This window comes from Pteropus alecto, unplaced genomic scaffold (assembly GCF_000325575.1).
Source record: "Pteropus alecto unplaced genomic scaffold, ASM32557v1 scaffold280, whole genome shotgun sequence".
Taxonomy (NCBI): Eukaryota; Metazoa; Chordata; class Mammalia; order Chiroptera; family Pteropodidae; genus Pteropus; species Pteropus alecto.
Window position 1 is genome coordinate 1,712,969 of NW_006430057.1, and position 14,783 is coordinate 1,727,751.

Sequence of the window (14,783 nt, forward strand, 5' to 3'; positions counted from 1 at the left end):
ACTTCGGTTGCTTCCATGTCCTGGCCACCGTGAATAATGCTGCTGAATAACATCGGTGTGCAAATATCTTTTCGGATATGAGTTTTCAAGTCTTTAGGGTAAATACCCAGTAGAGAGATTGCTGGATCATATGGTAGATCAATTCTTAGTTTTCTGAGGAACGTCCATACTGTTTTCCATAGTGGCTGTACCAATTTGCAGTCCCACCAGCAATGTATGAGGGTTCCTTTTTCTCCTCATCCTCTTCAGCATTTGTTATTACTTGTCCTAGTGATTATAGCTATTCTACACTTGTAAGGTTGAAACTAATTTTTAACTCAGAATAAAGTTTTAATCTAAATCTAGGTCTATATATCCAGTGTTCTATTAGATTCTATATGGTGTACTCTTGGGTACTTCAATGTATGTATGTATACACACACACACACACACACACACACACACACACACACAAAGGGTACTTCAATGTGTACTTCAAGGGTACTTCAAAGTATATATATATAGATAGATATAGATAGATATAGATAGATATATAGATATATATATCTATATATCTATCTATATCTATCTATATCTATCTATATATATCTCCATCCCCCTACATGAACTTTCAAGAGAAACCAACTAATTCTTCCCTTAGAATTCTTAATGTTTCAAGACTTGGAGGTACCTGGTCATGAGTCATGAGATTGAAAACATGGGCTATTTCTTGAAAGTATTTAGAGTAAGTTGCTGGACTCTCATGTCTTGTCACCCACTCTCCGCTCCTTAGGAAACCAGAGGTTTCTTATCTTGAGAGCTAGAGTTCGAGAGCCTCAGACTCGGAGATCCAGGTATAGCAGGTGGATTGGATGAAACAATGGGATTAAGTGAAAATTTGCATACCTCATTTTGGTAACTATATGTTCTACTCTAGATGCAGTTGGCTAAAAAGGGCATGAATTATTCATTTTCACATTCCCAGATTCCTAATAGTAATCTTGATAAAGTTGTTTTTTTTTGTTTTTTGTTTTTCTTTTGTGGTCCATTTATAAAATTCCTCATCATCTCACATTTGATTTTGAGATGTTTATAATTTTTATTTCCTTTACGCTGTTCAGTTTTTAAATTTGTAATAATAGGATTGTAAACAAAAATATGATTATGCAAATAAATATAAATGCTATATTGTCATTTGATGTGTTTCGTTTCCAGAGTTATGAAGACCCAAGAAATGGAGCCCATTTTTTCCTTTCTACTTCTTTTTCTTTTGTCCCTAAATTAAGGGGTAGGAACAGAGCAAGGAATAATGAAGAAAACCTTTTTTTTCTCTAGCTTAATTAATTTAGGTCTTTATAATAAACACAATTATATGAACAAACTAAATCGTATACATCTATTTTTATCTTCTCAATGCAATAAATTGATTTTAATAAGAAACATTTAAGTAAAATATATAGTTTTGCTTTCCAATGTATTTGAAATTAATAGACTACATTAAATATACTCTATATCTCCAGTGCAGAGCATTCACATTAATAAAAATTAATATATTAAAGTTCAGTTTACTACAACCTTACTTGCTCTTTTCCCATAAAAGAGCAACAGTAACAACCAAAAGAAAAATTCAGTCTAGATCAGGAAAACAACACTCTTACTCCCACTACCTATTTTATATCTTTAGCTTTTAAAATATTATACCTTTCTAGCCTTAATTTTGACCTACCACTTCTAAAATTGTGGGCCTTGCTTATGGGATTCTCAGGCTTCAAGTACCCCTAGTAACATGGGAATTAGCTCTGTTTCTGTATCTACTTGGCAAATATCTTCCTCAACTCTTTGCTTCTAACTTCTCTTGTCTAATCCAATTTCACACAGACTTCTCATTTAATCTAACTTCTTATACTTGATTGTTTTTCCATGGGTAATTGTTAGCTAATGATTTCACATGAAATTTAATCAATACTATGATTCATTACAGCATTTTGTAGATATTTTGATTCTTGCAGATACAGTTTCTTAATCTCCTTTATTTTCTTCATTTTCATAAGATAATATAGACATTTGGCACATGGACAAATATTTCACTTTTCTCTCACAAAATGTATATTACAAAGGTAGCATACTTTGAAAATTCTAGTATTGATTTTCATAGTAAATACTGACTTATTTTTCTCCTGAACAGGTCATTATCCAACTTGTAGAGGTGATGGACCATCTGCATCTAGGGGAATCAGTTGCTGCAGTGCTCCGTAACAGGTATATTTATGGAAACAATTTACCTTATGTTACATAATGTCTCTCCTGCGTATTTATATATCTAACATAGTTGCTACTCAATAAGTATTTGTTAAATATCTGGCATGAAATATAAATTTTTGCTGTATGAGTGAATAAAAGAATGAGTGACAAACAGAATAAAGAGCATGTTAATGACCATGTGTTCTGAGATAATGAAAAAATAAAGAATATACTAGAAATCATAATTAGTGTAAGCTGTTAACACATGGAATTCAGTCAATGGAGCTACTGATTGGAATTTTAGTTTTAAAGCATACCAATCAATACATAATAAATATCCATTGCTTAAGAATATATGCGTCAACAAGTATTTTTAATAGTATTTTTCTATGATCGTGTGTATATTTCTGTTACTTAAATATCCAATTAAAAATTTTTCCAGGAAGTCATGAGAAATTCAGAGCTTCCTCTAACAATTGAAGATTTTAAATTTATAGTTCAAAGAAACATAGCCTTTGCTTTGTAGGTATCCCTTATTCCCAATAGTTTAATTATACGGTTTGTGTGAAACATTTGAAATAATATGCTGGAATTGTCTATATCATGGCTCTGACACACACTGGTGGTATAGTCTTGGGCAAATTTCTTAATTACTCTGTGTCTTAAGTTCCTCATCTATGAGATGAGGATAATAGTATCTACATCTCAGGATTGTTTTGAGATTAAATAAGTGTCTGTGGTGTGTATGTGTAGAAATGAGAGACGAGGGATGTGTAGAGATGGCAAATAATACATGGTATATCAGTGCTAATGTTGAAATATAAATGAGATTTTAACTATTTTGAAAATACAATAATAATTATGTATAGAACTGAGTGGATACTAGATAATCAGGGGTTCACTTTGTAAATTATATAAATGTCTAACCACTAAGCTATGTTCACTGAAACTAATATAAAATAATATTGAATGCCAACTCTAATTGAAAAATAAAAGTAAAAGAAAAGGAAATACAACTTTGTGTTTTGGATATCTGAGATAGTTTAAAATATAGGTCTGTCTCAAAAGAACATGAAAAGAGGGGAAAGGTTGAAGTCGGAAGGGGACATATATAAAGTCATTGTTATTTGTCAGATACCATACTAGGAATTTTACATAATAATCTCATTAAGTAAATATCATATGGAGGGTGCCTGTTTGTTGGAATGTGTTATGTCATCTTGGCAAGGTGCTGTAAGGTCAACTTGTTCAGAGACATAGAAAGCAAGAAAATTATAGCTGGAATGATCTATGGGCATGCTGGGTGAAAAGACAGAAGAGAATAGTAGTTGGAAAATGTTGAATTTGTAATGGTGAATTGAGTATGCAGAATGAGAGGGTCTGTATCACACATTCAGAAGAGGAAAAGGTAGGAGGGCAGGGTTTCTCCTAAGCTCAAGTCTATAACTGAGGTGGTTATAGCATACTTGAATTTGTTTCCATTATTTTTATTGAGGCATAATTATATGCAGTAAAATAAACAAACATTTAAACATACATCTTGATAATTTTTTAGTCATGCTCACATCCAGGTAATCACAACCCAGATCAAAATATAAAACAATTCCATCCCACTAGAGAATTCCCTTGTGCCCCTTTCCAGTCCATATCGCCTTCACTCCTACTAAGAAAACTACATTTTGACTTATGTATCTTGGATTAGTTTTGCTTGTTCTTGAATTTTATGTTAATGGAGTAAAACGCTATATTCTTTTGCATATGGCTTCTTTCATTCAAAATAATATTTTTGAAATCCATCATTGCTGTGTATATCAGTAGTTCCTTTTATATTACTGTTAGTATTCCATTGTTTAAATATTCCACAATTCGTTTATCCACTTTCTTGTCGATAGCCATTTAAGTTACATCCGTTATTTGGCTATTATAAATAAAGCTGTTATTGACATTTTTAATAAATCTTTTTGTGGCCATATACACTCATTCTCTTTGGATATATACCTAGAAGTGTAATTACTGGGTCATAAGAGATATATATTTAATTTATACATCATTAATATAAACTGCCACTTTTTAAAAGTGGTAGTACCATTTTCTACTCTGACCAGTAATAAGTGAGAATCCCCTCTGACCCTTGATATTGTTAGTCTTGTTAATTTTAGCCATTCTTTTAGATTTCTCATTATTGATCTTACCTTGCATTTTCCTCATGTGTAATGGAGTATGTTTTTATGTACTTATTAGTTATTTGTATATATTTTAGAAGTATATATTCAAGTCTTTTGCCCATTTTAAAATATAAGTTTTCTTTTTGGGTTTTTAAGTTTATTCTAGATATTTAGATACATATATTATGAATATTTTCTTCCAATCTGTGGCTTGCCATTCATTTTCTTATTTGTGCATTTTGATGAGCAGAAGTTTGTTTTTTGATGAAGGTCAATTTATCATTTTTTTTCTTTTATGCTTAGGGCTTTTTGCATCTTGCCTAAGAAATCTTATGGCCTAAATTTTACATGGAATCTTGATAAGTAATAACACTTTATAAAAGAAAAGTCTCTTTGTCCTTTTAATTCTAAATAAATACCTTTGTAAATGGCGAGGTAACTGAATTGTAACCTGAGTCATACTTGGTGAACCACTGGGAACTAGTCTTATGATTCCTCATTTATAACACAGTGACTATTGATTTCCTACTTTTATAATCTTTTTATTATAAATAAGATCGCTTTGAAAGAAACAGATAATTCTGATACTAAATAAACTCATCCAGAGCATAGAAAATGATGGGAAATTGCTCAATTCATTTTGCAATGCTGCATAATTCAGATATCAAAACCTGAGAAAATGTTGCTTGTTTGCGTACATAAATATGGGTCAGTTTCAAAGTCTAAATAAAATACAAATAAAATACATTAGGAATATATGAAAAGAATTAATCCTTTGTGATTAAGAAAATTTTATCCCAACGTGTGAATTCTTTAATGCTATGAAAGTTACTCATGTGACACATCTTGTCAATAGCTCTTATAAGAAAAAAAGGTAAAGAATAAATGCTGAAGGTGTTTGAGAAAATTCAATGTCCATTTTAAGAGTAAAAAAGTTAATGATAGAAACTTAACAAGAAAAATAATTCTCTCTCTGAAACCAACAATCCACCATTATGCTTAATGATAAAATATGAATTGTTCCTTAAGCAGCAATAAAACCAAGATGCTCATAATTGACATTATCTGATATAGATCTATAAATTCTGGGAAGTGACATAAAGAAGCATAGTTAACGGAAAGGAGGAGACAATAATGATCAAGTTTTAGAAGATAGGCTTATGTACCTACAGAAGCTAAAACTTAAAAGCAACTTCTTAGTCGATAGAATTTTAATGAGTCCTAAAAAGTAGTTGGGTATAAGATAAAAATTAAAAACTAATACTTTTTATCTATATCAGAAATAACCATTTAGAAGATATAATGGAAAACAATTCATTTTTGAAAGCCATAAAACATAAATATGTAGTAATAATCCCAACAAAATTTGTCTAAGATCTATATGAAGAAATTTTTAAAATTCAACTGAGAGACTGGAAAGAAGATATTTTTAAAAAGGAGAGACATACCATGGTCCTGGATTAAAAGACTACATTTTGGGAAGAGATATAGTCTTCCTAAATTGTTGCATAGATTTAACACAAATTTAACAAGATATTTAAAATTTTGATGGAGTGATTATTCAGTAAGTTAAGGAATGTATTAAATGTATCCCTGTTGCTTAACACAATGTCTAGAATATAGTAATTGCAACTCAAAAATCTAACAATTCATTCTCTTTGTAATCCAACATTTATTGTGTGATTGCTAAGTGCTAAACACTTTCGTCTGTTAAAATATGATGCAAAAGTGATAAATCTTTACTCTCATTGAGCTTATATTTTGATGGAGGTATTGGTGGGTCAGGAAAAAATATATATATATGAGAAAATGGCTATGAAAAATTAATAAAGCAGGTAGAAAAATAAAGAATTAAGGGTGGGAGTGGCAATGCAGAAGAGTATTAACCTACTAGTCTTAGATGTTTTTAGTCTTATAACCTACCATTCAACACATTTTACCCTATTTAAAGTTTTACCCCAGTGATCCCCATGAGGTACAGAGAGAGGACAATCATGTGTGGCTTGCTTTGCTGCAAAGAACATCTCAATCTGAGTATCATTCTTATGTACATATTACAGTAATGTCTAGGGGATCACATCGTGATGGTGGCGTTTTCTGATGTTCCTACCTCTAATAAAGATCTCTGCAATGATGTATAAAACTCTGACTGTTTCAGTTTTCTAAAAGTACTCTTTGATAAATAAAACACCATATAAAACATTTGTCTGATATTTTCAATATAGCAAAAAGAGTGCCAAACACCATATAATTGGATTTCATCTCTGCAACAAATATTATTCACCACTTACTGTGCAATGTGTTAGGGATATAGCAGTGAATGGTCATACATGGTTCTGTGCCACTTAGGTGGCTTTATAAACCTCAATGGCTATTATAGTAGTCAAAATAAGAAATGAGGGCATCTGAAAAAAGTTGATGGCATAGGGAATGAAGAAGAGGAGAAAGGATGGAGTCATGAAGTATTTAAGGATAAATTTGACAATATTTGGCATTCAACTCAATTCTTCATACTCTAGTCGAAGTGATCTTTTAACATTGCTAACCTACAAATGTTGGCCAGATTGCCCTTTTCTTCCTCTGACTATTGAAATCCTACTTGTTATTCAAGATCCAGATCAAATTCCATGCCCTGCCTAAAGCCTTCCCTGATCTGTCCAAGCAGACGATCAGGAGATCCTCTTTGCCTCTGAACTGTTTTACCCTTGCAATGATTTTTATTACATTCAGTTCTACATTGAAGTAATTTGAGCATGTCTTTGCTTATAACATCATTAAGGAGGCTCTTTCAGAGAATGACTAACTGTCTAATATATATTTATTTTATATCGTATATAGAGAAGGATTTTGTGCATAATAGATATTCATTAAAAATTTGCAGAGGTTATAACATTTATCAACAATTATTTGTTGCTGATCATTTTATTTGGTTAAATTGTTTAGAGTAGTTTTGTTTCCCACAGTCAACTCATACTTATAGTTAAGTAATTGTATTTTAAGTGACAGTTATTAAAATTGTAAAATAGACTAATGAAATTTAGTATAGGTTATAGGAATAAGCTCAGACTTTTTACCGATGTAATACATAATTACTTCTTAATAGTGTATGATGTCAAGGGAAGGCAGAGCTTTGAATCAAGTCATTTCATATTTAAAAATATTGAGCCTTTACTATTTGTCAAGCACCGTTCTCAGCTGCAAAATTTATGGATTGGAAGATGTCAATCTCCTTTTTAGTTTTAAAAATCTGGAATTATATCTTTAAACCTAAGCACATAGTAGGTGATATATAAACACATCTTCTATTAAATTTAATGATGATTGGTCATTGAAGATAAGTCCTTTTATTACTGTTTTCATAATCAGGCTATATAAACTTCAATAAAAATATGTTTTTCTGTGCTTTTTAAGGATTAAAAGTTATGAGGATCTAGTTTTACTTTTGCTGAAGTAAGTGAGTCAATGATTATAATAAGGTCAAATCTTAGGCTAAAGATGCCTATAAGGATTATAATATAAGAGGATAACATGAATTTCTGAGTCCAGTTAAACTTTATACAACGGGATTTTATTTTGGCTCAGAAATTCTGTAGGTTTTAGTTACTCATTGTTGTTATCTTATTATTTGCAGTAAGGTATATGTGCAGTGTATCAGCATATTTGTTCCTCTTACTGAAGAGTTACATGTTTTTATACAAAGGCCACGGAATTTTAAGTAATGTTGCATGTTTAATCTATCTAGAGGAATTTTCCAGGCTTCAAAAACTGTTTCTGTTCCTGGGGAGGAGTTACTACCATGATTCCTTTTCTTCTACTTAGGTCTTGAATGTTGCTGTTTGTAATTCTGTACATATTCTACACAACCTTTCTAGGCATTCTTATCTACAACCATTAGTTCAATCCCAAACTATATGCTGAAGACATTTATGACATTAGTTTATTGATGAGAACACTGGACTAGTAGATTTTTAATAACTACAAATCAAGATACAACAGATAAACTAGTTTTTAAAAAGAGATAACAAAGAGTGTTAGGACCAAAGAAGTGAGGGTGGAGCCCAACTAAAATCACATGCAATGTGGAAAAAACAGAGGTCAGTGCTACTCTTTGCAATAGCCAGTAGAGGGTGCCATTGTACAATGACACATAAGGGTTCCCCTCCACCCCACAAACATACAAGTAGTTATCATCAAAACAAAAAGCAATTCCATGATATTGTATGAATTCCAGCATTCTGAACTCATCATAAAGCATGATTCAACAACCATTACCAAGTTGTCTTTTTTAACTATAGTTTCTGAGCTCGTGTCACAAAAACCAAAGAACTGAAGGATATTTTGAGTACTTTTGAAAGATGATCACACTTAGCTACTCTCTGACCCAAAGAAACCACTAAGCTTTATACGATTACCTTTCCAGAAGAGATACCTCAAGTTTTACAGATATTTGAAAATGGATATTTTTACTGAAGATCAATTCTAAATCTTTTCCATGAGAACAAGACTAAAGGTTCTTTATTCCCTCTCTCCACCAATTTATTTGTTTGACTCTACAAGTAATACGTATTTATTACAAAACACAAAAATAGAAAATTGTATGTGGGCAAGGAAAATAGTCATCTAAGGTAATCTCTATTAATCTCTTGGTGCGTTCTCACTCAATTCTTTTGGTGCATTTTAAAATGTATCTGAGGAAGTAATTTTTGGACATGATCTGGTTATAGCATTGTGGTTAAGAGCAGAGGCTTTGAAGTCTGTCAAATACAAGTTTAAATCAAGCTCTGCTACTTCCTAGCCGTGTGAGCTTTGGAAAGTTCTTAACATCTCTAAGTATTGTTTCCTCACTTATAAAATAAATAATATTACTGTCTGGAATTATCTGATAAAATAAAATGTAAGATAGGTTCCTGGTACATGGTTAATACTCAATAAATGGAAGCACTTACTGTTTTATTATACTGTATATCATGTCTATATCCTGCTGTTTTCTTTAGTTATATCATTAGATTTTTACATGTCAATAAAACTTGTAATGGACAAAACAGTTGCAAAGTATAAACTATTCCATGGTACAAATGACTTCTTAATATTAAATATTTAGGTTGAATCTACTTTTGATTATTAATTATTGTATCTTCCATATCTATCACGCTTTCTATTTTCTTTCTATTTAATGAATTTGTTTTGAACTATGTAAGTCTTCTCTCTACTTCCTCTGGTGTACATTTTAGTTTGGTTTCCTTGCAGTTGACCAATACAAGTTATAGCTTTCCTCATCTGATCCTGTTATCATATTGTGTCTTCTTCTTCCTGCTTTATTATGGCCATGTTTTCTTATTTTCTTGAATGCGACGAAGGCTTTCAACACAGTTTTCTGGCTCATATATGAAAATATTTGCAGAGTTCTGTTCTTCTTCTAAGTCTTTACATTGAAAAATCTAATTTTCCTTGTTTTTAAATATATTTTCATTTGTCCCATGCTCGCTGTTTTTCTATTTGTTTATTCTCAAAGGAAGAAGGATTCCCCGAATAGCCTTTGTTCTGGCCATTACTTTTGCTTGAACTGTTTCTTTCTTATCAACTTTGTGTGGCTTGCTCTTCTTTATTTCAGATGTCCACTTATATATCCTCTCCTTTGAGAAGATTTCTTTGATCACCCAATCTAAAGTGGCCATCTATTTAGTGTCACACCACCCTAGTTTAATTCTTTGAGTAAGACTTATTATTATTGCTCTTAGATATTTTCCTTCTTTCTTGTTTATTTTTTCCTTCCTTTTTTTTTTTTTTTTTTAGCTATCCCCTTTCACTGAAATACAAGTCTTAGGAGGGCAGGGATCTTGTCTGTCTTGTAGATTGCTTTAATTTTAGCACACACAACTCTGTCTTGTACATATTAGTTGCTCAATAATATTTGCTGAATGAACAAATTAACCATTGCCCCTCTCTATGTGCTCTTGGGTACTAATCCAACTCCTTTCTCAGATTTTTACCCATGAGTCATTACTGAAAAGAAAATGATTGAAAAAATAAATAAATGAAGGAAAGAGACAAATTTTTCTTACAGGAGTATCCCAAATTTTATATATGTATGTTCGTGTGTATGTATTTCTCCCCTTCAAGAAACAGAACTCCATCTCCCTCTCCCCTTGTATTTGGATGTAATGATTCACTTCCAGGGAAAACAGTGCGGAAATAACAAAGTAATACTTTCACAGTGAAGAAATCTGATGAATAATACCAGTGGTAGGCAGAATAATGGTTTCCCAAAGATGTCCACATCCTAATCCCCAGAATCTGTGATTGATACTGTATATGGCAAAAAGGACATTGCAGATGTGATCAAATTAAGGACTTTGAGATGTGGAGATTATCCAGGATTGCCCAGGAGGGTCCAATGGAGTCATGAGGGATGCAAGAATGGTCAGTCAGAAAAAGGAGATGTGATGATGGAAGTAGAAGCTAGAGCGATGCTCTTTGAAGATGTGGGAAGGTACCATGAACTATAGAATGCAGGTTGCCTCTGGAAGCTGAAAAAAGACAAGGAAACAAATTCTCCCCTGAAAAGTTCTAGACTTCTGCTCACCAGAACTGTAAGATAGTCAACTTGAGCTGTTTAAAGCCACTAAGTTTGTAGTCATTTATTACAGCAGAAATAAGAAATGAATATACCATATTTCTAAAGTCTGACACACAAGCTTGAGCATGCATTCCAGGAGTTGTCATTTCTGACTTGATATGAACACAAGAGAGGTATCAGCAGTGGTGTCAGTGGTCATAAAGGGGTATACCATATAAGAGAACAGCCCCTTTGCAGGGTCTCTGTTTCCATGCAGGTGCTGGTTTTCTTCACTTTTTGGCTATTACAATTTTTAGTGGGAAGTTGAAGGAGGGAGGATCAGAGGCTACTAGCTATTTTTTTTTTAAATTGGACATTCATGTATTTATCTGGAAGTTTTCCATATGTAATGTATACTCTCTGTGAAGTATTTGGAAAAGTATAATCCTGCTGCTCTAAAAACATTTAGTATTTTGAAACTCATAAATACAAGTGTTTATTCAACATGAACATTCCCCAGTATTGTAAACACATTGTGTCCAAATCTGTCTAATCTCATTCCCCAGCATCTGCCTTTTTATTTGTAGTCTTAGACTCATTATCAACACCACCATTCACTCAGTTGCCTGAATGAGAAACTTGGGCCTCATCCTGCACTCTTCTTTCTTCCTCATCTCTCATATTTAGTCAGTCACCAAGTCCTATTTCTCCTTCCTAATTATTTCCCAATTCATGCCCCTTGCCACTTCTTCTTACCACCTTCTTATTTCATGTTTACATAATTTATCACCTAGCTCATTATAATATCCTTCTGAAATGGATTTTGGTCTCTAACCTTAGCTCTCTATCTCTTCCCCCACTACCCCCCAGTTTATCCCTCCCATTGCAGCTATAGTGATCTTTCGGAAATATAAATATGTTTATATTATTTCCTTGTTTAGATTTCTTCAGTGGCTCACAGTGTGGCAAGGCCTTTCAGGTGGGTCTTCTCTATCTCATCAACCTTATCTCCTGCCTAAAACACATGATGTTCTCCCCTGCAACACTGGAAGGTGAAATATTCCTTTATATTTCCATCTATCTTCCTGAAATGCCTTTTCTGTGATTCTTAGCCTAACCAACTCTTGTTTATCCTTTGAGATCCGGCACAAATATTAACTCCTCTGTGAAACTTTCACTGATGTGTACCTCTGCCAAGCAGAATTAAGTGTTCTTTTCTTATAGCTCCCCTAGCATTGACTCTCTTTTCTATTGTGATTGTAGTGGTGATTGAAGTCCCAATAGCAGCAGTAACAGTTATATTGGCAGCAGTCATTATAATAACTAAGTCTTAAATAGCATTTACTTTGTGGCAGGTTCAAACCCTTTATGTATCTATTGATTTATCTTAGTCTCATAATAACTCTATGAAATCAGTACTATAATTTTTCTCATTCTTCAAATGAGGAACTTGAGGCACAGAGAGTTTAAGTCAGTTGTCCAAGGTCACACAGCTAATAAACATGGATACAGGGTTCAAACTCAAGAAGCTCAGCTCCAGAGTCTATGCATTTACCTCTGCATTTAGAGCCAGAGAACACAGTTTTCCATTGTCTTTAGGTTATCTGTGCTGTGTGATATTTCAATTCCCAATCTCCCAACCTTTTTTTTTTCTTCCTACTATTGCTTCACTTCAGATTGAAATGAACAGAAAAAAGAATAATACTTTTTCTTTATTCTGGAAGCTCTACTCTTTCATTGGATTATAGCTTCTGTGCCTGCCTTTGAGTTTTAGCTATGGCAATTTAAAGCTTCACGTCCCTCAAACAGCCCTACTGTGGGTCTCCTCTGAGAGCCTGTGGACTTAATCTGCCATCGAAGGAAAGGAAACATGTTCTTCTACCTTCTTGAGGGTCTCCTTATCTGTGGCATGTTATGAAATGAATTCTCCTGAATGCGAAGACATTTTCCCATGTCAGCACAGTATAGCATAGCTGAGGTAGATAATGGGCTATAGATAGTTAGAAAGAAATCCTCTGGTGATCTTAACAATCTGTTGTCTGGGAAACAAAATAACAGAGACAGTAGAGTGAAATTAAATTAAACCTGATGTTTTTGACAGGAGCTGTGCCTACATATAGACAGTGTTATTTACTTTTCCCTGGCACATTATTGAAAATACTGTTATGTAACTTTGTCCAAACTTGTCAGAGATCAGCCATTGTCCAGAGTTGGCATATCTGTCAGGATTGACTTAGTCCCTACTTTTGTCTTCTCAAGTTTGGGTGACTATTCGTGTCAGTGGGAGGCTACCTAGGACATACTTTTCTCTCTTGGTTCCCTGAGGCAGTGCTAACACCGTTAAAGCATCTAGGGAGAGAATAGCTATTTGATATCCAGACCCTACAATCTGCCCTCCATGTTACATTTATCCTTTGACCATGTGACATGAAGAGGAAAATAAATAAATATTAACTTTTTAAATTTTCTAAAATTTTATTTTATTATTAGTTTCAAGTATACAGTACATTTGTTAGACATTTATATAGTTTATAAAACAATCCTCCTGATTACTCTTTCTCTCCTCTGGCTCTCCACCTAGCCATTACACTAATGCTAATTGTATTCCCTATGTTGTGCTCCCCATCTATGTGACCATCAATGACTTATAATTTTCTGAGAACAGGTCTTTTACTTCCTTGGTTAATTTTATTTGCACATATTTTATTGTTTTTGATGCAATTGTAAATGGGATTGTTTTCTTAACTTCTCTTTCCGAAAGTTCATCATTGCTGTATAAAAATGTAGCTGACTTCTGAATATTTATTTTGTATCCTGCTGCTTTACTGAATTCATTGGTCAGTTCTAACAGTTTTTGGTGGACTCTTTAGGGTTCTCTATATATAGTATCATGTCATCAGCAAATAACGAGAGTTTTACTTCTCCCTTTCCAATTCAGATGTCTTTTATTTCTCTTTCTTGTCTTCTTGTTGTGGCTAAGATTTCCAATACATTAATGAAGAAGAATGGTGAGAGTGGGCAACCTTGTCTTGATCTTAAGGAAAATGCTTTTAGCCTTTCCCCATTGAGTATGATGTTAGCTGTAGGTTTGTCACATATGGCCTTTATTATGTTGAGGTATGTTCCCTCTATTCCCACCTTGCTGAGAGTGTTTTTATCATAAATGGATGCTGGATTTTGTCGAATGCTTTTCCTGCATCTATTGATATGATCATATGGTTTTTATCTTTCGATTTGTTAATGTGGTGTATCACATTAATTTATTTGCGGATATTGTACCAACCTTGCATTCCAGGAATAAATCCAATTTCATCATGGTGTATGATATTTTTAATGTATTGCTGAATTCGGTTTGCTAATATTTTGTTGAGTATTTTTGCATCAATGTCATAAGAGATAACGGCCTATAGTTTCCTATTTCTGTAATGTCTTTGTCTGGTTTTGGAATCAAGGTAATAATGGTGGCCTCATAAAAAGAGTTAGGAAGCCTCCCCTCTTCTTGAAATTTTTGGAATAGTTTGAGAAGAATAGGTGTTAATCCTTTGAATGTTTGGTAAAATTTGCCTATGAAGCGTCTGGCCCAGGGCTTTTGGTTTTTGGGAGGTTTTTGATTACTGATTTTATTTCATCTGTGATAACCAGTCAGTTCAGATTTTCTGTTTCTTCTTGACTCAGTCTTAGGAGATTGTATATTTTTAGAAATGTGTCCATTTCTTCCAGATTGTCCAATTTGTTGGCATTTTATTACTCATAGTATTTTCTTATGATGCTTTGTATTTCTGTGGAGTCCATTGTTATTTCTCTTTTTTTATTTCTGATTTTATTTATTTGAGTCTTCTCTC

At 33.0% G+C, this 14,783-nt stretch overlaps 1 protein-coding gene across 1 annotated transcript in view; it reads left to right on the top strand.

The window, feature by feature from the left end:
* KLHL13 (kelch like family member 13) overlaps positions 1-14,783 on the top strand; it is a 228,976-nt gene that overhangs the window by 60,561 nt on the left and 153,632 nt on the right. Inside the window, exon 3 of the mRNA XM_025046176.1 lies at positions 2,165-2,238. Within this exon, the coding sequence (XP_024901944.1) occupies positions 2,165-2,238 (74 nt within the window). The remainder of the gene's footprint in view (positions 1-2,164; positions 2,239-14,783) is intronic.